This window comes from Emys orbicularis, chromosome 6 (assembly GCF_028017835.1).
Source record: "Emys orbicularis isolate rEmyOrb1 chromosome 6, rEmyOrb1.hap1, whole genome shotgun sequence".
Lineage (NCBI taxonomy): Eukaryota > Metazoa > Chordata > Testudines > Emydidae > Emys > Emys orbicularis.
In genome coordinates this window covers 44,987,154-45,010,844 of record NC_088688.1, presented here as the reverse complement: position 1 = coordinate 45,010,844, position 23,691 = coordinate 44,987,154, and the positions used below count along the sequence as shown (strand labels likewise).

At 40.5% G+C, this 23,691-nt stretch overlaps 1 protein-coding gene across 1 annotated transcript in view; it reads left to right on the top strand.

Annotated features, from left to right (window-relative positions):
* Positions 1-23,691, top strand: part of SCAMP1 (secretory carrier membrane protein 1) — a 74,762-nt gene that overhangs the window by 44,503 nt on the left and 6,568 nt on the right. Inside the window, exons 5-7 of the mRNA XM_065406004.1 lie at positions 3,410-3,538; positions 9,702-9,861; positions 16,734-16,835. Coding sequence (XP_065262076.1) covers positions 3,410-3,538; positions 9,702-9,861; positions 16,734-16,835 — 391 coding nt within the window. The remainder of the gene's footprint in view (positions 1-3,409; positions 3,539-9,701; positions 9,862-16,733; positions 16,836-23,691) is intronic.

The following is a 23,691-nucleotide window of genomic DNA, read 5'->3' as shown; positions in this document are numbered from 1 at the left end:
ATCTGCTGTGAAAGTGTTCTTAAAACAAACATTTGCTTGGTCATCATCTGAGACTGCTATGACATGAAATATATTGCAGAATGCAGGTAAAACAGAACAGGAAACATACAGTTCTCCCTCAAGGAGTTCAGTCACAAATGTAATTAATGCATTATTTTTTTAACGAGCATCATCAGCATGGAAGCATGTCCTCTGGAATGGTGGCCAAAGAATGAAGGGGCATAAGAATGTTTAGCATATCTGACACACAAATACCTTGCAACGCTGGCTACAAAGGTGCCATGCGAATACCTATTCTCACTTTCAGGTGACATTGTAAACAAGATGTGAGCAGCATTATCTTCTGCAAATTTTAACCAAACTTGTTTGGCTGAGCGATTGGCTGAAGTAGGGTTGAGTGGACTTTGTTTTATTTTTGAATACAGTTATTTTTTTGTACATAATTCTACATTTGTAAGTTCAACTTTCTTTATAAAGAGATTGCACTACAGTACTTGTATTAGGTGAATTGAAAAATACTATTTCTTTTGTTTTTTACAGTGTAAATATTTGTAATCAAAAATAAATACAAAGTGAGCACTGTACACGTTGTATTCTGTGTTGTAATTGAAATCAATATATTTGAAAATGTAGAAAACATCCAAAAATATTTAATGAATTTCAATTGGTATTCTATTGTTTAACAGTGCGATTAATTGCGATACATTTTTTGAGTTAATCATGTGAGTTAACTGCGATTAATTGACAGCCGTAGTAATTTATTTATGTAGGGTTTTTTTGCAAGACTCAATAATAAAAATAATGTACAGTTGTCTCAATTCTTTACGGGACCCAAACACAACAGTAACACAAATAAGGTGCTTTGCATGTTATCTTTTTTGTTGTTGTTTCTTTTGTTTTTTGGTAAAAGGTGGATATATGTACAACAATTCTACCCTGACTTTGCTCCTATTCTTGCGCTAGGAGCATGTCATGGAGCAGGAGTCCCTCACCCTGCTGTGGAGCTGCCAAGCCCTGCAGCAGCCGGAAGCCATTGAGCTGCTCCAGTAGCTACAGCAACTGTAAACAGCGAGTGCGGCCCCAGGAGGGGGAAGCGCCGACCCCTTTCTCTGTCCCTGCCTCCCATGGCCCTTCAGCAAGAGCCCACCCGGGAGAAGGTGGGTCGGGCACTCAGCTGCCACCTGCAGAGTCCCAGGCTCCCTGTACCCTGACTGGGAGGGTGGAGGGGAACTGCCAGGGGAGCACCCAAGCAGCCAAACACCACAGCCACCTCCAGTGATAAGAGCTGTCTCCGGCACTGCGCACACCGGCCTCATGTCTCCAGAGGTGCTGCCTGGAGCCCCCGAGGAGGCGCTGTGATGCAGGGTGCCCATCCCTGCTGCCAGTGCCAGCACAAACACCGGGGTGGTGCATCTCACTGCCCTTGGTAACAGCTCTTCAGGAGCAACAGCTGGGAGCTACAGGGAGGGGCTACAGCTTCTCCTCCCCGCCCCCACATCTCCACTCATGCTTGGGAGGCTGTCAAGGCCACAAAAAAATCCATTGGTGGCCACATGCGAGAAATGCTGCTCTAGCCCATGACTAGATCAGCTTGCAGGAAATCTAGGGTGACTGGTGAGCAATATCCTCATTTTGTCACACAAGTTCACAAAGGTTCTCCAAACCTTAGAGTGGTAGGCCTTTGATGTGTATTGCTTTCTTGACTGTACCACAGAAGAGATCACTTTACTTGATGAGCCCCTCTTCTTCAGGCTTGTGCACTTAGCGAGTGGATTAATTTGAATCATGATTTAAATCAGCTAACATGAATCTTAGATCTGAAGCATTGATTTTAATCTTGTTTTGCATTTTTTAGTTATTTCCCTAAAGAAAGATGGATTGCTATTGGTTGGTATAATCATTAAAATATGTTAATTTACAACGAACTGTAGCCTCTACACTAAATTTGGTGGTACTTTTTTCCTAACCAGGAAGATACACTATATCTATTCTAAACATATTTATTTAAGCAGTTACGTAGCTTAACATACTTATTCAGATTCTTAATTTTTACATTTTTATTGTGTTCGAAAACGGTGAATGATGCATTTCCTATTTACTACATGATTAATGTTTCACGTGTGATGTTTTTGTCAAGCTGCATTTGGACGGAAATTGGAATTTAATTAAAAATCCACAAAAACAGTATTTTAAAATACTTTTTAATGGTTAAATAAGACTACCTTAAATATTCTGTATACATAAGTAAAAAAGGAAGGATTGACTTGATTGTTTCTGGTCACCATGTCATTCGTTTTTAAAACTAGTAGATCTCATCCTCTCATACCTCATTTTTATTCATAGATTGAAAAGGGAAAACAAGCTTTCCTACTTTTCCAACTCCCAATTTTAATGAACTAGTCATTGGATGGAACTAGTTGAGTTTGCTGAAAAGAAGAAAATATTCTCTCTGAACCTACAGAAGGGATTGTTGCTGTCAAAAGCTGGTTTAGCACATAAACAGAAATTTGCTTCATGTACTTAGCCAATCAGTGACTTCTACCAGTTCAGTGGTTTTACTGTCTCTAAAACCTTGACAGCAAACATGTATTGCTTGAATATTATTTTTTATTTAATTTAAATGTTTTAATAGATTATAGTAAACTGGATAGGCTATCATAATTTCAAATTTAATTTAAAATAATTTTATTTTTAAAAAGAAAAATGTATATAATTGAAATAAAATGTTTTAAATTTAATAAGTCTTTTAAAATAAAAACAACAAATTATTGATTTTCATCCACCCTGCTTTATTCAGCAAAGTTAAGACTACAAACTGTGCTAGATCCACATGAAGTACTGGGCCTTTTGTTCACAGATCTAGAATTAATGGGAGTCTGAGAGAAAGAGACAGGGACTTGTTTACCAAATCAAGGTACAACAGCCATCTCAGTCGATCTGATGCTATGATGCTCTTCATTTGCCAACCTTCTACAGGACCCTGCTGAGTATGGACCACAGGAGGGGGCATGTACACTTAAGTTGTAGCTCCAGGGAATTTTGAGGGCTTCTGTTCTGCTTGCTCCTGCTTCTTTTACCTGAAGTAGTTGGGGAACTTTTCTGTTTTCTTGTTGTTTCATGAGACCCATCTGTCACCTGCACAGACCAGTGAAGACCCTGTTCTTTCCTTGGTCCAGCTGCATTCCATTATCAGCTCTGCTGTTTGTCATCTTCATAGAGTGGATTGTTAGACTCTGTTTTTTTAGTTCAAGTTATTAATAGGTCTGCAGGAATCCTATGTATAAGACAATTTGAGAACAAAGCAGTTCAAATTTAATAGGCAAATCTCTTTCTAATATTCAGAGAAGAAAATAATAAAATTGTATTAAACTGTATTTTTTTAATTTTTTTTTTTTTTTTTTACTTGCAGGCAGGAAAAATAATTGGCCTCCTCTGCCTGGGAATTTTCCAGTGGGTCCTTGTTTCTACCAGGATTTTTCTGTGGACATTCCTGTAGAATTCCAGAAGACAGTAAAGATTATGTACTACCTATGGATGTGTAAGTAAAAAATTACTGAACCCTAACAGTCTGTACATTTTGTTATTTTGACCTAATGCCAATGTAAAGTGAGATGTTGAAATAAAATAATCTTTTTTATGGCTAAGGATAGCTTCAGTATTAAGACTAATCAAACTAATCTCCAAATGTTGACTGCCTTAATTCTAATTGCGTTTTTATACATAAGTGGAAGTTAAAAAAAAAAAAAAAAAAAAGTTTTCCTAAAATTTCAAATTAAATATAGTAATAATACCTAGCTCTTTTGCTGTGATTTTCATCAATACCTCCTTTTATCTATTGGGATCTAAGTGTCATTATTCCCATTTTACAGATGGGGAAACAGAGGGTGGTGAAGTGGCTTGTCCCCAGTCAACCAGCAGGCCAGTTGCAGAGCCAGGAGTAGAACTCAGGCCTCCTGAGACCCAGTTTAGTGCTCTAGCCACTCAGCCACATTTAGAATTTATAGCCTTGTGATTGTTCACATTATACTTGTACAATAATTTGCCTACAATTAAATGTTGATTTAGTCTCTTTAAAAAGATAAATAGTATAGTGTAAATAAACAAAAGAATATAGTCCACATTAAACTATCCTGTCTACACCAGAGGTACTCAAAGCATAGTCCCTGCAGGCTTTGTGCTTAGTCTGCACCATTTCAAAATACACTGCTCTGTCTTGATCATAGCAGCTTGCCAGCAACCAGTGGGAAAATGTAATACAAGATCTTAATGTACGTTGTGCTGTGATCAGTGTTATCTTCTCCAGTTGCTTGTGGCTGCTTGGATACGGTATGTTTACACCACAACTGTAGTGTTCGTGTATTGGCATTTTCCTTGTTGGACACAGATGTGGGTTTCAGGCTCCTCTCACTTTTCCAATAGGATTACAGTTTGAGCAAATCTGGACACCATTACTTGGTAATCTTTTTTTAACTTGAACTCCATGTATGAATCAGAAGTAGTCAACTTTCAGTATTACCCATGAAAATTACTCTAGTTTGATGTCCACAACTTGTTATATTCATTATTGGATCACCACTCTTTAAAAAAAAAAAAAAAAAAATCACTGTAAAATGCAAAACTAGTCACTCGCTAATAAGTATGATATAGCTTTAAATCCATATCCAGTCTGAAAGCTTGGAATTCAGTATTTCAAATGGTATCAGCATTAGTTTCTAACTCCAGCCATTTATGGGGTTGATTTCTAAAAATGTCAAACATCAAGCTTAGGGAGGGTGGGGAAAACAAAATGGGAATTATAATAACACTGTATTTTTCTCTCTCTCTCCTCCCATCCTACAACAGTGGATTAAGGAACAGACAGCATTATAATGTCAACAACTGGAAGCAAAGAGACAGAGTTCTGAAGGCCTGCCCCTGATTATTTTAATTTCAACCACACCTCCTCTCTCTTCACCTTGGAAGATGGAAGCTTTAACTTGGCTTTCTTGTGTTTTCCTTAGTTTGGCCTCTCATTCCTTTTCTTTGTCTTTCAGGCACACTATGGAAGAAAGAGGGGATGAGAAAAAGAAAGAGAAAAGAGTAAGGCCAAAAGCTGGGAACCTGAGGAATCTGCTTAAGGACAGGGGAAATGGGTGGAAACCTGATCTCTCAGTGCTCCCCACCCCATGTGTGGGTCTCAGCTGAGGCTGGCCATTTGATTAGACTCTGTGACACATACTACTTAGGAGAATGCCTAGGTGGTTTGGTCTCCACGAGAGTGATGAGGCTCCCCCTCTGGGGATACTCATTGCCTTAGCAAGCTGCCTGCCTGCTTGTTTGGTATTTATCATCCTTCCTCAGCTTGCAATGCTTTTTCACAGCTTACCCAGCTCTTCAGAAACTTCTCTGCCTCCACAAGGTCCAGGGGCCCCTGGACATAATGGCAGCCAGTCCCAGTTCTGATAAGTTCAGCTCCATGGCAGCTTCTAAGGCCAGAATAGTTCTCCAGTCCGTTTTTAGGTGTCTGTTTCTGTTTGATAGATTTTCGAGACACACCTTTCCACGTCATTGTCTGCATGTTGCCCTGAGTAACACATGCTTTCAGTTTAACACCTTGACACTTGCTGTTTCCTCAGTGACGGGCTGTTTTCTGAAGATGTTAATTGACTTGGTTACCAACCTCCATCTTTATCTCTAACTCAATGGCATCTTCATTCAGGGACCCTCAGTCCTCCCAACTGCTAGTATGCAGGACAGGGTCCTCTGGTATCTCTCTCAATTTGGTTTCCTGATTAAACTGGACCTAGTCCTACTTTACTCCTTACAAGAAACTTCACTGTTTGGATGTGGCCCTGAATACCTGTTTGCAGATGCTTCGGTAGCTTCAGTGCCTATCTGTCAGTACAGAACCTCTGCCCCTTCCCTGAAAGGAGCAGTCCAAAGATACTAGTACACTTAACAGCCTGTGTGGATTTAGTTCCATGGGCATGAATGCATCTCTGGCCTTTGCAATCCTCCCTTTCCATTTAGCGGTCTCTGTTATGTTCATCTGTTGGGTTGTGCCTCGCTAAACTAGAGGGCTTTTCTTTCCCTGAACTCCCATGTTCTTATAAGTTAAAATAATAGAACAGTGGTGGCTTCTGTCAACCACCAGGGGAATTTTCTTAGCACTCCCCCATTTTTCAGAGGCCATGCTTCCTGAGAATTTGGGTGGAAGTCTATCTTGGCTTCCTGAGGGCCCGTATCTGGTGGGCCACAATAACATCCTTGCAGATTGGCTCAGTCACAAACTATGTTGGGAGAAGGGGAGCCTTGAGCTTTGTTTTCAAGGTTGTTTACCAGAGTCTGAGGCACGCTCTTTTGGGTTGATTATCTTGATGGTGTTTGCCAAGCTTCCATGTTTGTGTTCTTGGATGTTCAACTCCTGTATCCTCGTTTTATGATGCTTTATATAAAGTTGGAGTGGGGAATTGGGATGCTGTTTCCCTCTTCTGCCTAGGAGTTTGAGGAATGGCAGGTAGGACAAACCTTATTTTTGCTTGTTCCGTGATGGTCCCTGTGCTGTTGGTTTTCAAACCTGATGATCTTACTAATAAACCCTTCTGTCCTCCCCCCCATCTCTGTGGACACTTGCTGAGACCCAGCACCTACCGTCTCAAGGGCTTGTGCTCTTCCAACTACCTTAATCTGAGGCTGGCTGCATGTGAATTGAACAGCACTGTTTCTTCAAGCATGGTTTCTTTGCTGAAGTTACATGTGTCTGGAGAGCATTGTATGTTCTGGATGATTTTCATGGCCTGGTGTCGCATCAGGGGTGATGTTGCCCTGTCTTGCTGGCTCCAGGATGTTTCAAACTTCTTCCTGACAGGATTCAAGGAGACCAGCACTTCATCCTGTAGATTCAGATTCTGCCCTAAGAACAGCCTTCCGGTTTGCTCTCTTTATTAAGAGGGCCTTCCTTCTTGCAGTGGGCTCAGTCAGGAGAGTGGGTGAGCGTAAACATTTGTAATCTGCCATACCTGCACATCTTTGTGGAAAGATGGTTTTTCAGCATTTTCCAGGATTAATTTACAAGGTGAATACTGAATTCTACCTGAAGTAATCCATTCTTCTCTCAGAATGAATCCATTCTGCCCTATGACAAGAGGCTTCATCTATTGATGTTAAGTTTCTCAGTCTTGTTCTGAAGAGTTTCGAAGGCCAAAAGAAGTGGGGGCAACAGCTGAAGCCGCTATGTAAGTCCAAGGCTGTGTTCTCAGTGTGTGAACAGGCTTCCTTAGCTTTGGTCTAAGCTTCTCTATGGGCATTCATTTCCAGGGGGGCAACCCGGTAGGCTCTCTGCTTTTTCTACATATCACTATCAGCTGGGGTTATTTACTTCCCAATTTCCTGCTAGTGGCACAGTAAAGTAGCTTCTCCTCATGCGGGATATTGTTTGCTGAGTTCACTGTCTCTTCTTTAATCCACTGTTGTAGACTAGGAAAAGAGGACACCAAGACAAACAATTCCTGGAAAGAAATCTGCTCTCTAATATCTGAAAACTCCTTCCCCACGTTTTTCTTCTCCTCTGACAGCCCTCATGGGCCCTGCCACTTGCTGAATTAGGTAGCAGGCAGTCATTCCATCTTCACTTTCAAGGACGTTCTATGCCTCTGCCTTGAACTAGTAGGTTTTGGGTACTCTGTCAAGGTAAATTTAAATGCATTTAAAAAACAAAACAGATTAAGATTTTGGTATAAGTGAGGAGTCCTCATTTTAAAGAGTGATTTCAGGAGTGAGCGGCACTGAGCACTATTCTTTATGTACTACTAACAACAGATGTAGACTGTCCTATTGGGCTGAGGGAGAAAGGAAAATCGTATTCTTTGTATAGTGTGCTCTGGCAATGGCCCTTCTTTCTCCAGAATAATAATGGTAAATTTTAGACTGTTCAAGCAGAGGTTATTACAAAAACTGCTGTAGATGAATTTCTTTTAATCAAAGATATCAGATGGGTAGTTCTGCAAAATGAAACCATCTGTTTATCCACAAAGTAGGTGTAGCACAGGCAGCAGCAGTGCAAGTTTTCCTACCAACGGGCCTCAGTGTTTGAGAGAGAGCTCAGGGTTAACAAGGCTGTAAGATATTATTAATTACAATGGGGATGCATGTCTGCTAAGAACTAGACTAGGATCTGTAAGAGCATATTTACATGGAAAAGTTATACCAGTGTAAACTAAACTCTGAATTTTAACTGCAGTAGTTATACTGATATAACTCTCACTGTAGATGCTCTTACTTGGGAATAAGAGTGCCTTTTGGGGGGTGGGAGGGATAGATTATGTTGCTTTGGAAGGTGGTGGTGATCTTTCGGTAACTGCTTACCAGGTCTGGATTTTAAGGAGTAAATAGGGTGAAAGGTGCTTAAAACTGTTATCCAGAGCTTAAATTTACCAGTCACCCTAATTTAGCTGCCAGAGATAGATTGTGTGAGATGGGAGAAACGTCAGGCAGTCATAATTACTGCACTTTGCCCTGTGTCCCCAAGGCCAGTGTCTCCCTTGTGTTGGCAAAATTGTTCCTGATTTGGCCACCGGGGAGTGCTGAAAAGAGAAGCATGGACATGTCTTCATCTAGCCTCTGGAGGCTGATAACACGGACTGTAATGTTCTTATCCTCAGACAACCTGGAGAGTAAGAGTTCCAGTGTCTCTTGCTTCTGCTGTTTCTTCTCTGCCCTGAAAAATCTAAATGCATTTTCATTAATTCTTGGGTTATAATGTTGGTTTAAATTCTTTAACAAACCTTAGAAAAAAGCTAACCTCTAATAGCTGTTTTGATATCTCATACCTGATAGGCCATTGGCATGTACTAACTAAAATAGGAGGCTGAGAACTATAGTTCTGAGTATTAGTAAAGGTGACAGATATTTCTTCTTGTTGTTGTTATAAGAACTATTAGAACATACAATATGAATTTATGCTTTTATAGAATTAGTTCTCATAGTTTTGTTTCAGTGTGAAATACTTTCGTGTTAGGATACTAATTTTGCTGTATTTCATTTGAGAGAGAGCATAACATTTGCATTAAAAGGATTTATGATTTGTAATTCTTTTCTTTTCAAATGAGAATTTCACTTGCTAAATACAGACTACTTTGTATGCTTTAAGAAGCTTTTTAAAAAGTCATGAACAGTACAGGCCTTCTGTATATCTAATAATAGGCTAGCATCATGTTCTTGTACATATTTACTGGTCTGACTTTCAGAGAAAATAATTAAACAGTATATAAGAAGGTATTTGCAAAGATTTGTATCCAGTAATTACTGTAGCAGAAGTGTCAGCAGCTGCAGCTGAGAGAGCTTTTATTTATCTATTTAACTCTTTGATGCTGTAAATCAGTACTTGCTGGAAATCCTGATATACAGTGCCTCAGGTTAATATGTTTTATTTTCATGAAATCTTGAATCTCTCCCCCCCCCCTCCAAACTCTATACTAGATATTATTTTTTCTAAAAATCTTGAATTTACTTGCTCATTACTTAACTACACTGGGAGCTTCATCATTACTTCAGACAGGTGTATGAAACTAGCAGACTAGTCTATTACAGAGATAGGATGTTGATATAAGAGTGATGTGGATGTATTTTGTTTAAGCTTTTACATTTATTTAGGTAATACTTCAAGAATTGAAATATTTATTGCATAAACTCAGGTTAATACAAACTATTTTTTTGTTCTACAGTCCATGCAGTGACACTGTTTCTAAATATCTTTGGATGTTTGGCCTGGTTTTGTGTTGAACCTGCACGAGGGGTTGATTTTGGATTGAGTATCCTCTGGTTCTTGCTTTTTACTCCTTGTTCATTTGTCTGCTGGTACAGACCACTTTATGGAGCCTTCAGGTAACGCCAGTCTGGTTTTGAATGTTTTTAATGCACGTTATGCATTTTGAAATGTATTCATCTTTAAGTAGAACTTTACTCAACTTAGTTTGCCATATTAACCTGAATTATTATTATTTATTATTTGAAGAGGCAAGTCATATTAACCCACTTGCTGCATACAAAGCATAAACAGATAATGAAAGGCTAGCTTAGGAAGCTAATAATTAGGAATGGCATTTTAAAAAATGTATATAACTACTGATATAGAACTGATATTGGTAGGGAATGGATGTCATGGTATTGTGTTAGCTGGACTTCAAATATCAGGAAAATTCTCACCAAGCTTCTATCTTATCACCTCTAAAATCACCACCAGTTCTGAATAAGTATAATATTTAAAATTTAAAAATGTAAAGTGCTGACTAAATATGAAGTTTCTAAATGAGCTCCATAAAATAGATTTAAGTAATCATACCTGGCAAGTGAACTGCCATTCTACGTCTGCAGCAACGTGAGATGTTACTAAAAATATTAAGTACAACTTACTTTCTTTTTTTATTTTCATCCTAATATATTGATTGTAAAAAGCAGTTGAGCTATCTTCTCAGTAAGCACATTCAGTGAATATCATTTGATGGTATTAGAATTACACTGGTAACTCTTATTTGTTGTGGTTAATTGACAAAAAGAATGCCTCAGTCTGCAAATCCATATACATGATTGATGTACATTAATCAAATGAAATTGGGGAGTAAGATTTTATCTTTTATTTTAAGAAATCCAGAACTCTAATGTGATATAGCAAATTAATAATCAAACTGAGTCATGCCTTTCAAAAAATAGTGTCACAGTTAAATATTTTAGAGCTCTGTATACAGGGGCGGCTCCAGGCACCAGCGCAGCAAGTGCGTGCCTGGGGTGGCAAGCTGGGGTGGGGGCGGCCTGCCGGTCGCTGTGAGGGCGGCAGTCAGCCAGCCTTTGGCGGCATGCCTGCGGGAGGGCCGCCAGTCCCGTGACTTCTGCGGCAATTTGGTGGCGGGCATGCTGAAGACGCGGGACCGGCAGATCACCCGCAGACACGCCGCCGAAGCCGTTTGACCAGCGGATTGCCCACAGGCATGCCGCCGAAGGCTGCCTGACTGCCGTGCTTGGGGTGGCAAAAAACATAGAGCCGCCCTTGTCTGTATACATCTAAAGTGTGTGTGTGTGTGTGTGTGTGTGTGTGTGTGAAATAAACTTTTTTTGAGTTTTGATTACTCTTGAGAGCTTATCAATGGATTTAATTTGAACTTTGATCAATAGTGTGTTAAATCCTAATACAAAAAAGAAATGCTATTGCAAATATTGCGAATTGGGTAAAGGTTTTGATATCTTGGAGGCTCCAATGGTCTGTGGGATTTTATTTTCATTTTTCTACAAAACAGTGAAGTGGCCAAAGGAAAAATATAAAGTGTTAAATATCCTTCATAGCTCTTATACGTCGTCCTCCCCCCCCCCCCCCCCCCTCATGTACATGAATTAAGGAGCAGTTACTATCACAGTTGCATTCTAACTCTGAATGTTCATGATTAAATTTTTTTCAGTGGTCCCTTTCCAACAAGCACTAACTTAAGCCTTGTTCTCAGCAAATACACCTTGATTTAAGGCCTGGTCTGCACACAAACTTACATTGAAATAACTAAATTGGTTTTAATTCACAGTTTGTTTGGTGCAAGTATGTGAGTGGGCACTTATTCTGAAATTCTTTAGTGCTTACCCTATTCATATCATAATGAAGCATTATATTTTTACTGACTTAAACTTTAAAATTCTTTTCTTTCAGTCCTATATTTCAATAACTTAGGCAGCTGCCGTGTTCTGTATATTTTCCTTTTAACCAACAGCATAGCTTTTCATAGATGTTGTTCAGGGGATGATGTGGTTAACTAAAAAGCAAATTTAGCTGGAAACTTAGATTGATTAACAGTGAACCCATTATATGTATATAATCAGCTGTAGAGGATAGGGAGTGCTGGGAAGCCTACATACATAGGGTCAAAGTTCCCAAGGGCTTGAGACCACCTGGTGATTGGAAAATCAGTATGATTTGGCGCTGGGGCTGGAAATTCCTGCTTCTGAGCCGGCCTGCCCACGCTGTCCAGGATAAGGCTTATGGAGGTTGATCTGGGCTATACAGGAGGAGGATATGGAGAGAATGGTGGATGGTATCAGGCTTCCCACCTTCCTCCCAAATGTGTACACTACTCCGGGCTTCATAGCTACAGCTCTGCTTCCCACCCAGCAGAGCCAAGAACAAACTTCTTTTTTTTTTTAGGTTTTAAAATTCTTGGCTCTAGACAGGAGATCTCACTGTGAGCACCCAGTGATATGTTTCACATTCCTCTCCACTTTTTCCCCTACCTCAGCACAAAAAAAAGTTGAAATGTTTTTTGTTTTTTTTAAATGGTTTTTTTTTTTTTTTTTTTTTGCAGCTTGTATCTAGGCACCATTTATTACTTAGGGCTAGTCTATGTTACAGAGTTAGGTTGGCTTAACTACATTATTCAGGGCTGTGAAAAATGTCATGCCCGTGCGATGTAGTTAAATAAATAATAATAAATAGGATATCTCCACTAATTAATTTATCTCCTAGAACTGGAAGGGACCTTGAAAGGTCATTGAGTCCAGCCCCCTGCCTTCACAGATCCCTAAGTGGCCTCCTCAAGGATTGAACTCACAACCCTGGGTTTAACAGGCCAATGCTCAAACCACTGAGCTATCCCTCCCCCCAACCTAAGCCTAGTGCAGCGATGGAAGAACCCCTTCCGCCACTGTAGAGTCTACACTACAGCAACTCATCTGCAGCTATGCTATTGTAGAGTTTCTAGTATAGACATTAGTGCCTGTCTTTTTCCTGCTTAAGTAGGAGGACTGCATGCGGATCAAGAATAGACATTGGTGTTTGCCTCACCTCTGCAGTTTTGAGGAAAGGAAGTTACACTTCTGCTGCTGAGCATCCCCTGCTGATTCTTCTGCATTCAGTCTCCTTCCTTCTCTGCCTTGTACTCTATGCCAGTGAATGTTTTGTGTTATGCAGTGTGAAGAAGTCAGAAGAGGTTGCCAGGGTGGGCATGCATCTTTTCCTCTTTAACATACAAGGAAAGAAGTAGGAAAAGAAGAGGTAAATAAGATTAATTGGAGTGGTATTGACATATGGAGCACAAAAGAACTCGAAAGGAATTCATAAGGAGGCATTAGAAATGATCAGGAGGCTGAAGAAATTGACTTATGAGGAAAGATTAAAAGAGCTAAACATGTATACTGTTTGCCTAATGAAGGGCGTAAACACACCAAGGATGGAGAATTATTTATTATGGTACATAAGGGCATAACTAAGAAGTGGGAAGGAAGTTTCACAAGGGAAAACACTCCCAGACACGCATACTTGGCTGTGGAATAGTTTTTGCAGGGAGGCAGTGGAAAACTCATTGCTTGCACCTTTTAAAACTAGACTGGAGAAAATATATAGTGGTTAGCAATTATTTTTTGGTACGGAGAGGGAATATATGATTTTTTTTGTTTTTGTTTTCCCCATCTCTGTCTTGTGTGGCAATATAAATTCTTCCAACTTCCACAGCCTTTTGATAGTTCTGTCAGAAGAACATCACTTATGCAGTCTTTCAGAACCAGATCTGCTTCTTTTGGTCCTGTTTTTAGTCCTCCTTTCCAGTTAGTGAGTATATAAACTGGTAGTATGAGGTGTATGAGAATTTTTTTGCTGCTAAATGGTTCCAGTAGTGTGGTTGAAAATGTAACACTAGAAATGACATATTGTGGTTCTTTGTATATTATGTCTGTGTATATTATGTATCAGATGTTCTCAGCTTGCAAGTAAAAGGTGTGGATTTTTTCCCCTACCAGGCGTGCAAACTCCAATCTGAGAGTTAACCAGAGTTCTCTTTCTTATGCGTTATCCCCAAAATTATTCCCTCAGAGACACCTGTGCAGCCCCACTACATTCTGTGAATTTGTACAGGTGTAATTGAAAGGAACTTGGTATACCATTCTGTTGAAGATGCACAGGAAGGAATAGACTCTAGTTCCCTCTCTGAGCTTTGTTGGCTGTTCAATAACTATGGAGGCAAAACCAGCAAAGGCTTGTTTTTGTCACTGTAAGCAGATACAAAATTAATCTAAGGGTAGGTTTATACTTATATACTCTATATATGTAGAGTACAGACACTGCACACCCAGCTAGAATGGGTGTGTATATAGCAGTGTAGACGATGAGGCACGGCTTAGGCAAGTAGAATACAGACATGCCAGAAGCCTAGGGTATATACCATTCATGGCTCACTAGATGCCAAGCAGAGTTTCCTATGTCTACACTGCTATCTTTAGTAGTGTCATGTCCTGCTGCCTCCCTGTTGCTGGAACCTTTCTCCTCTGTCTCCCACCTGCCAGAGCCTTTCACTGCCATGTGTAGATAAACAACATAGTCTGGACGCAGCCTGCTTTTTACTGTGGCATGTAGTTACATGTACCCTACACACTGCCATAAGTGTATACAAGGCCTAAAGAATGAAGGCAATCTGAAGGTTGAAGGCAATTTGGGTGAAAATGATCATGAAAGGAAAGAGCGAGAGCAGCAGAACAAGGACAATGGATTTCAAAAAACCAGACTTTAACGAATGCAGAGAACTGGTAGGTATGGTCCTATGAGAAGAAGATCTAAGGGATACAGGAGTTCAGGAGAGCTGGCAGTTTCTAAAGTAGACAATATTAAAGGCATAATGACAAATTATCCCAGTACAAAGGAAAGACAGGAAGAATAGTAAGAGGCCACTATAACGCCATCAGGAGCTTTTCAATGACCTAAAAATCAAAAAGGGATCCTACAAAAAGTGGCAACATTAACAAGTTATCAGGGATGAGTACAAAAGCGTAGCACAAGCATATAGGCACAAAATCAGAAAAGCTAAGGCACAAAATGACTTATACCTAGAAAGGGACATAAAAGGTAATAAAAAAGGTTCTATAAATACTTTAGGTGGCCTGATACTCAACACAGTATTACCAACAAGGGGGAAGAAATGCAATCCAAAATAGGGAAAGAACAGTTAATGAACATTTAAATTTGATATATTCAAGTTGGCAGGGCCTGATGAAATTCATCCTAGGGTACTTTTGGAACTAGCTGAAGCAATCCCAGGACCATTAACTGTTATCTTTGAGAATTCATGGAGGATGCATGAGGTCCCAGAGGACTGGAGGGGGCAAACATAATACTAGTCTTTAAAAGGGGGAGCAAAGAAGAACTGTAGACTAGTCAGCCTGACTTCGATTCCTGGAAAGATACTGGAGCAAATTATTAAACAATCAATTTGAAAGCACCTAGAGGGTGATAGAGTTATAAGGAACAGCCAACATGGATTTGTCAAGAACAAATCATGCCAAATTAACCTGATTTTCTTCTTTGAGAGGGTTACTGACCTAGTGGATCGGGGGGAAACTCTGTAGGTGTGATATGTCTTGATTTTAATAAGGTCTTTGACACAGCCCCATATGACATTCTCCTAAGCAAACTATGGAAATGTGGTCTAGCTAGATGAAATTACTATAAGGTGGGTGCACAACTGGTTGAAAGACTTTACACAAAGAGTAGTTATCAGTGGTTCTCTATCAAACTGGGGGGATGTATTTAGTGGGGTCCAGGAGCAGTCTCTGACCTGGGTCTGGTACTATTCAATATTTTCATTAGTGACTTGGATAATGGAGTGGACAGTATGCTTGTAAAATTTGCTGATGACACCACGCTGGGAGAGGTTGCTAGCACTTTGGAGAATAAGATTAGAATAAAAAACAACCTTGTTAAATTGGAGAATTGGTCTGAAATCAGCAAGATGAAATTCAGTAAAGATAAGTGCAAAAAGTACTACTTTTAGGAAGGAAAAATCAAATGCACAACTACCAAATGGAGAATAATTGGCTAGGCGTTAATACTGCTAAAAAGGATCTGAGGGTTATAGAGGATCACATATTGAATGAGAGTCAAGAATGTGATGCAATTACGAAAAGACTCTTATTCTGATATGTATTAACGGGAGTGTTGTATGTAAGACACAGGCAGTAATTGTCCCGCTTTACTTAGCATTGGCGAGGTCTTAGCTGGAGTACTGTGTCCAGTTCTGGACTCCACACTTTAGGAAAGATGTGGACAAGCTGGAGAGGGTCAGGAGGAGAGCAACAAAAATGATAGGCTTAGAAAACCTGAACTATGAGAAAAGGTTTAAAAAAACCTGGCCATGTTTGGTTATAGAAAAGAAAACTGAGGTGGGGGGCCTGATAACAATCTTCAAATATGTTAACAACTGTTATAAAAGGATGGTGGTCAGTTGTTCTCCTTGTCCACTGAAGATAGGAGTAGAAGTAATCAGCTTAAACTGTAGCAAGGGAGATTTAGGGTAGATATTAGGGAAAACTAGCTATAAGGATAGTTAAGCACTGGAATAGGCTTCCAAGGGAGGTTGTGGAATCACCATCATTGGAAGTTTTTAAGAACAGATTAGACAAACACCTGTCAGGGATGGTCTAGAATTGCTTGGTCCTGCCTCAGTGCAGGGGGCTGGACTTGAGGACGACTTGAAGTCCCTTCCAGCCCTACCACTTCTATGATTCTAAATACAGAGAAGCAGAATTAAGAAGATTATGTAAAAATGTCATCACTTTTCAGAGTAGAAGCTCATGTAGATATAAAGAGCTACCATTTAGTATTTAAATATGGTCTAAATCAGTCTATAAAATCTGTTCTCCAGTAATTTGTATGGTTGGAAAAAGTTACTTGGGTAATGTAGTTGTGTATTTGAATATGATTTTAACTTCCTGACCAGCTTCTTTGTTTTCTCTTTCAGGAGTGACAGTTCTTTCAGATTCTTTGTGTTCTTCTTTGTATATATCTGTCAATTTGCTGTACATGTACTCCAGGCTGCGGGATTTCAAGGATGGGGTAACTGGTGAGTGATTAGCTTTATTCAATTTTGTGTTGCATATCAAAGAATAAAACTGGTGTTTTAAAAATCTCAGTGTAAAAGACAATAGGTGTATGCAGAGAAATAATTTAGTAGGTAATATTTTTCATTTGGCGTTTTGGTAATGAGGGGGCAAGATATCATTGTAGAGTGCTTTTTATTGTAGGAAAAATCTATCCCAAAGGTATCTGGAGAGGCAGGTATTCCTGATATTAGGGTGACCAGAATGTTATCTTTCACCCTAAGCCCCTAACTGTCCCAGTTTCATATCAACTCTGCTCAGACGTCACATTGACTGTGTTTATGTATGTGATTTGCCCTATATTTAGAATAAAACTAAGAAAAGAAATCTTAAAAATAACTTGGGTGGTAATAACATACAGAACGAGATTTAATGTATTCACTAATGTAATTTTCAGTTATGCTTCACTTGCAATAACTAACATTTCAATCAAGCAGACTTCTGTAACAACTTCAGTTTATATTAACATATTGGAATGTGAAAACAAAAATATTACGTTGGGGATACCTTGCTAACCAATGGCATGCATCCTGGCTGCTTACTTTTAAAGGATTTAGAAGCAAATGGGCATGATACAAGGAAGTTAAGTGTTCTGAATTGGTGAGAGTATGTGTGCTTATTCCAGCCTTGATTCACATTTGACAGTAAATTGAAGTACAGTAACTCCTCGCTTAACGTTGTAGTTATGTTCCTGAAAAATGCTACTTTAAGCAAAATGATGTTAAGCAAATCCAATTTCCCCATAAGAATTAATGTAAAGGGGGAGGAGGGTTAGGTTCCAGGGAAACTTTTTTTCGCCAGACAAAAGACTATAAAAGAGAACAGTATAAGTTTTAAACAAACAGTTTAATACTGTAGACAGCAATGATGATTGTGAAGCTTGGTTGAGGTGGTGAAGTCAGAGGGTGGACAGGGGTGGGATATTTCCCAGGGAATGCCTTATTGCTAAATGATGAACTAGCACTCAGCTGAGCCCTCAAGGGTTAACACGTTAATGTAGCCTCACACTCTACAAGGCAGCAGGAATGGAGGGAGGGGAGACAGTATGGCAGAGAGAGACAGAGACACACACCATGTGAGAGAGAGAGAGAGAGAGAGAGAGAGAGATGCGCATTGCCCCTTTAAGTACGCTGATCCCACTCTTAAGTACACTGCCTTTTTAAGTAGATCAGCAAGTTGAGGCAGCAGCTGCTGCCAGCAAGCTCCTCCATCCTGAACCCTGTAGTGTCCCATCCCCCCCTTCTTCTGTGGAGATGGGGTAAAGGAGTGTGGGGGAGGGGGACACCCTGACATTAGCACCCCATTTCCCCTCCCACCACACAACAAGCAGGAGGCTCCCAGGAGCAGCTCCAAGGTAGAGGGCAGGAGCAGCACAGGGCGTTGGGTGGAGGAACAGCTGAACTGCCCGGCAATTGATAGCTTGCTGGGTGGCTGCTGCGCAGGGAACTTAGCGGATCGGGGGGCTGCCAGTCCACCCTGGTTCCAAGCCCCCACCAGCTAGCTCCAATGGGCTGCTCTTTCTGCAAGCAGTGGACAAAGCAGGCGGCTGCCAAACAATGTTATAAGGGAGCATTGTGCAACTTTAAGTTCTCTAATTGATCAGCAACGAAACAGCGTTAACTGGGACAATTTTAAGTGAGGAGTTACTGTAGTTTTGCAGATGATCTGGAGGACGCTCAGAGCCCAAAACCTTTTCCTCTGCAGCAGTACCTGTTGGGGAAGCACATGTGCCCTGCGCCGCCTCATGGTCCCTCACAAGGCTATATAAAGGCACCGCCCTTCAGTTCCTTCTTATTGCCACTGGCCTATGTTAGTGCTCCCTGTGCAGTTCTCTCTTCACAGTTTATTTTCTGCATCATATCTACTTGCTGAATCCTTGTAGTGTAAATAGTTAGTACTTGTAATAGTGTTAGTTTTAGTGGGTTATGTAATGTTTTCTGGGTTTTAAGCGCTGCCTGTGGTGTGAGGTCTCCATTCCTAATAGTGACCTGCATACACGCTGCTTATTGTGTCTTGGTGAGGAGCACATTAAGAAAAGGCACAATATCTGTCCCCCTTCTTGAGGGGGAGCCCTTGCCAGACAATCAGCTTTTGCCTCGAAGAACCATTGGCCCTAGCTATTCTGTCTTAGTCCTCTCCAGACAATTCAACACTGCTGACTTCGGCTTCTCCAGTCCTGGAGGATTTTAAATCCTACCAAGACTTAGGAAAATGGCTACCGTCCTAGGTATTGAACCTGAACTGGTATAGGAAAATACCCACAAGTTACTGAATATCTTCCAAGAATCTATGCCAGGAAGGGTGTAGTCCTCCTGATTAATGATGCCCTTCTGCAACTGGTGAAAACCTGGCTCACACCACTCCAGTAGCCAAACATACTGATAAACAGTACCATGTCCCATCTCAGGGGTTTGTGGTTATTTTTACTTCCACCAAGCACCAAACTCCCTAATTGTCACAGCCGCTAATGAGAGATCTTGGCAGGGGAAATTCAAGTCTACCCCAAAAGAAAAAGTGGTTAGGAGACTGGATGCATTAAGGAGAAAGATTTATTCTACTACTTTGCTCCAGATGAGGACAGCAAGCCCTTCTTGGAAAATATGATTTTCTTAATGGGGCGGTGATGTCAAAATTGTCAGACAAATTGCTGGATGATACAAAGGAGTCATTCAGGGCCTTATTAACTGAGAAACAGGTGGTGGCACAGACTTAATTCGTCTGCTCTAGAAGCTGCATATGCTTTCTCGAGGACTATGGCCTACACCAGGGGTAGGCAACCTATGGCACACGTGCCGAAGGCGGCATGCGAGCTGATTTTCACTGGCACTCTCACTGCCCGGGCCAGGCCACCAGTCCGGGGGGCTCTGCATTTTAATTTAATTTTAAATGAAGCTTCTTAAACATTTTAAAAACCTTACATATAACAATAGTTTAATTTATATATTATACACTTAAAGAAAGAGACCTTCTGAAAAGGTTAAAATGTATTACTGGCACGCGAAACCTTAAATTAGAGTGAATAAATGAAGACTCGGCACACCACTTCTGAAAGGTTGCCAACCCCTGGCCTACACAGTTGTTATGAGAAGGGCATCCTGGTTATGTGATTTTGGGATAGCTCTGGACATTCAGCAGTCTATTGAGGACTTGCCTTTTGATGGTCAGTATCCATTTTCAGACAAGACTGGTGAGGTCTTGCTTTTGGGTCTTGTGCTTGCAACACAAGACAGGGTTGACCTCACCAATTGTAAACATTTTGGCTATCTGCAGTACTGGATGATAGCATGCGAGATTCTTCCCTTTTACTCGTCTGTGGTGCACCATCAGTTGCCATTGTTTAAAACTTCCAGTAGGTTCCTTTTGGAAAGCCGGCAGACAAGGGAATTGTATATGCTGTCTTTTATCAAGATAGTATCCTTTTCTGATATGTGACTTCCTTCCAGTTTGTTGATGCTTCAGGCTGCATGGTCCCAGAGCACTGAATGTTGTCAAGCCTTTGAATCATACTGTCTAATCTGCTGGTCTCTTAGGGTCAGTACCCCCTTTCTCACTGGTTTTGTTTTCTTTGGAAAGTTTTTGATTTATGCAGAATCATTGTCTTGGCGCATTTGTGTTGAGGCTCTGATATGTCAAGGCTTTGCCCATAGAACCAAGTGCTCATTGAATCATCTGTTAGTACTTGATACTTTGAGGCCCAAATCAAAGTTTTACATTGAGCAGCTTTTGGATGAATTCTTTTTGGAGTTTTGGTTAATCAGTACTCAGCTTGTGAGCCATCAGCACTTTTAAGAGTGCATCAGCATATTTTGAGCACTCAGCACAGGTTTTAGTTTTATCTATTTTGGTATGATGTCCTCCTCACCTGCAAAGGAGGAAGGCAGGCAGCTCAGTGGCTTCAAGAAATGTGACTGTACCAGGAAGGTTTCTCTCATAGAAGATCAAGGTAGATGGATTTTAAATCTTGGAGTCAAATATGACAAGCATGATTTACAAGGCTTGTTTGGAGAGGATCACCCAGATAACCATCAGGTTTAGTGGGAATTACCTGAAATCTCTGCCCCCACAGAAGCATCCTGAGACTCCCAGAAATTTGACTGAGGTCATCTTCATAGAGGAATAGGATTATTTTTGTGTATTGATTTATGGGCTGGCTTCAGCACCACATGTTTTCATGAAATGTTTGACTATAGTAAGGACTATATGTACAGGAATGGGATTACATATTTTCTCCTGTTGGAATGTTTGCCAAGGGCACCACTGAAGAAGTTGTCTAAGAATCACTACATGTCCCCACCAAAGCACTGGAGTGATTAGGAGTCATGATAAACTACACAAAGCAACCCCTTGCTTGTCTCCCATAAACAGTTGGAATACATAGGAACTTTGCTAGACAGAGCTCAACTTGAGATCTTCCTGCCTCGGCAGGATCGAGGACATTAAAGTCTGACACAGCAAATGTTGGAACTAGTGTGTGTCAACCTGGACCAGGCTACAAATGCTGGCAGGCAGGGCTTCGGCTGTATTCATAATAGTCATGGCAAGTCTTCATGTAAATCAACTTCAGTGGACCCTGATATCCCCAGTGGAGGCAAACATCACAAGAACCGTCACTTTACATCAGTGTAACAGAACCATAGAGCTTTGCTAGCATGGAGGTAGTCCAGAGGCAAGCTCCAATTAGTAGGATCCCCAAAAGTATCCAAAGTACATATCGAAAAGTGGAAAAGATTTTAGGCGAGTGGCAGACATGACCAATTTAGTAGACCTAATGAACCCTCTCTAAGCGCACACATAATTTGAAAGCTTTTTATGTTTACTTTAAGATGAGGTATGATGTGGAGCTGTCAAGTGGTGCTGTTACCATAGAAACCGGGATTAGCAATGGCACCATCAACATGTTCAAATGATCACTTTGAAATATTTGCATTCATTTGTTGGTTTAGTGACTTTATGTATTATTTCAAGACCTAAAATTGGATTTCACAACAACAATCTAAAGGGTAAAACAAAATCTAATTCTAAACTTGTACAGGTATTATTGAAATGTAATAGGGCTGGTGATGTTTCTAGTCGTCATCATCATCTTGTTTGTTATTATGATCTCTGAGAGTGTGTGGGTTACAACACTGTTCATTGCCTTGGTATATATGCAGTTCTGTGCAAGGAAGATTGTTCTGACTAAAACCACAGTTGATTGAGTAGCAACCCCTATTGGTACAAGCACAAATAAGGACTTGTAGAAGCTCAGGTACCATTGGGCCCTTGAGGAGTACAGGAACCAGTTCATCATCTACATTTTTTTTTTGGGAGGGAGGGGAGGATGTCTGAGCTGGGGGGGCACAGCTGGGTTCTGGAAGAAAGGGAGGGGGCTGGGCTGGGTGGGGCCCATGGCTGGGTTCTGGGAGAGAGGGAGGGGGGCTGGGCTGGGGGGGCATGGCTGGATTCTCGGAGGGAGGGAGGGAGGCTGGGGGGGCACAGCTGGGTTCTGGGAGGGAGGGGAGCTGGTGTCTTTGTCCCCACCCCCCCACCCCACCCCACCCCACCCCCCGGCTGGGCTCTGGGGGAGTGAGGGGGCAGAGAATCAGGAAGAGGGTTTTCTTTAACTCTCTACTCCTGGGGGAATTTTTGTGAGTCTGTATTGTTACAGACATACTTGCTGACAAGTAATTTGATATAAATTACCAAAATAATTGAAACTGCCATGATTATGTAGTATTATTTTGACAAAATTTGCAGAATTTTAAAATATCGTGTGCAGAATTTTTGTTTTTGTTTTTTGGTGCAGAATTCCCCCAGGAGTAATGTTCATAATATGTTGTCATCTCTAATGTTAATACCTACCTATGTGTAAGTCTCGCTGAATTAAAAAGCTAGTTTCTAGAGTATTTCAAAGGGTAGTGTATGGATAGAGAATTACAAATTAAAATGTTCTACTAGGCATATGAGACTGTGCATTGTACGTTCAAAGCTTACAAATGGAGAAGCATTAGGTTAGGGATTCACATGAATTTATATCTACTCATGATGCATTACAAACTATGGGCACTCAATCTACTCCTGCACAACCTTCAGTGTGAGATGTGATTGATCTGCTCAGCAAATTTCAATTGAAAGTATAGAAAATTAACACTTTGACAATTATATATGCGATGTGAAAATATTTTATGTTAGTATATTGCAAAATGTTGATTTTTGTCACATGCTAAACAGCTTAATCATTTCTAGAAAAAATAATTGCCCATGCAAAACCAATAAAAATACATTGTCGTTTGGTAGCTTTGATCAATAAATGCCACATTAAGGTGTTGAAATTAACTTAAACAGTAAAAACTAGTCATTATCATGTTGTGTTTCTGGAACTGTGCAAAAAAATGACACTCTTTTTAGTACCGTTGTTTCACCTTGTCTGCTGGCTTACGGCACCACTTGGCAGCTCCCCATCATACCTCATCTAAATGTACATAAAAAAAGCTTGCAATGATGTATAATGTGGGTGTGTGTAGGATGGGTACATTAAACTCCATAAAGATGTCCCTTTTTGGAGAATTGCCATGTCTATTTGTGATTTGGTGCAATCAGGTCTACATGGATCCTTTAAATGCCTCCCTTAAACTACTTGACTGTCCTACCTTTTGAATCAGGATCAAAGATCAAGTCCATTTATGTTTATCGTGTGTTTTAATTCACAATGAGCTAGCTGAATGTAGACCAGGGACCTCTGCAGCCACCTGTTGTCATGTTTATGGGGAGCATGATACTTTTGAGACCTCTAGTTAAAAATTCACCCTCTGGCATGGGATAGTTATGTGGTTCTGACAA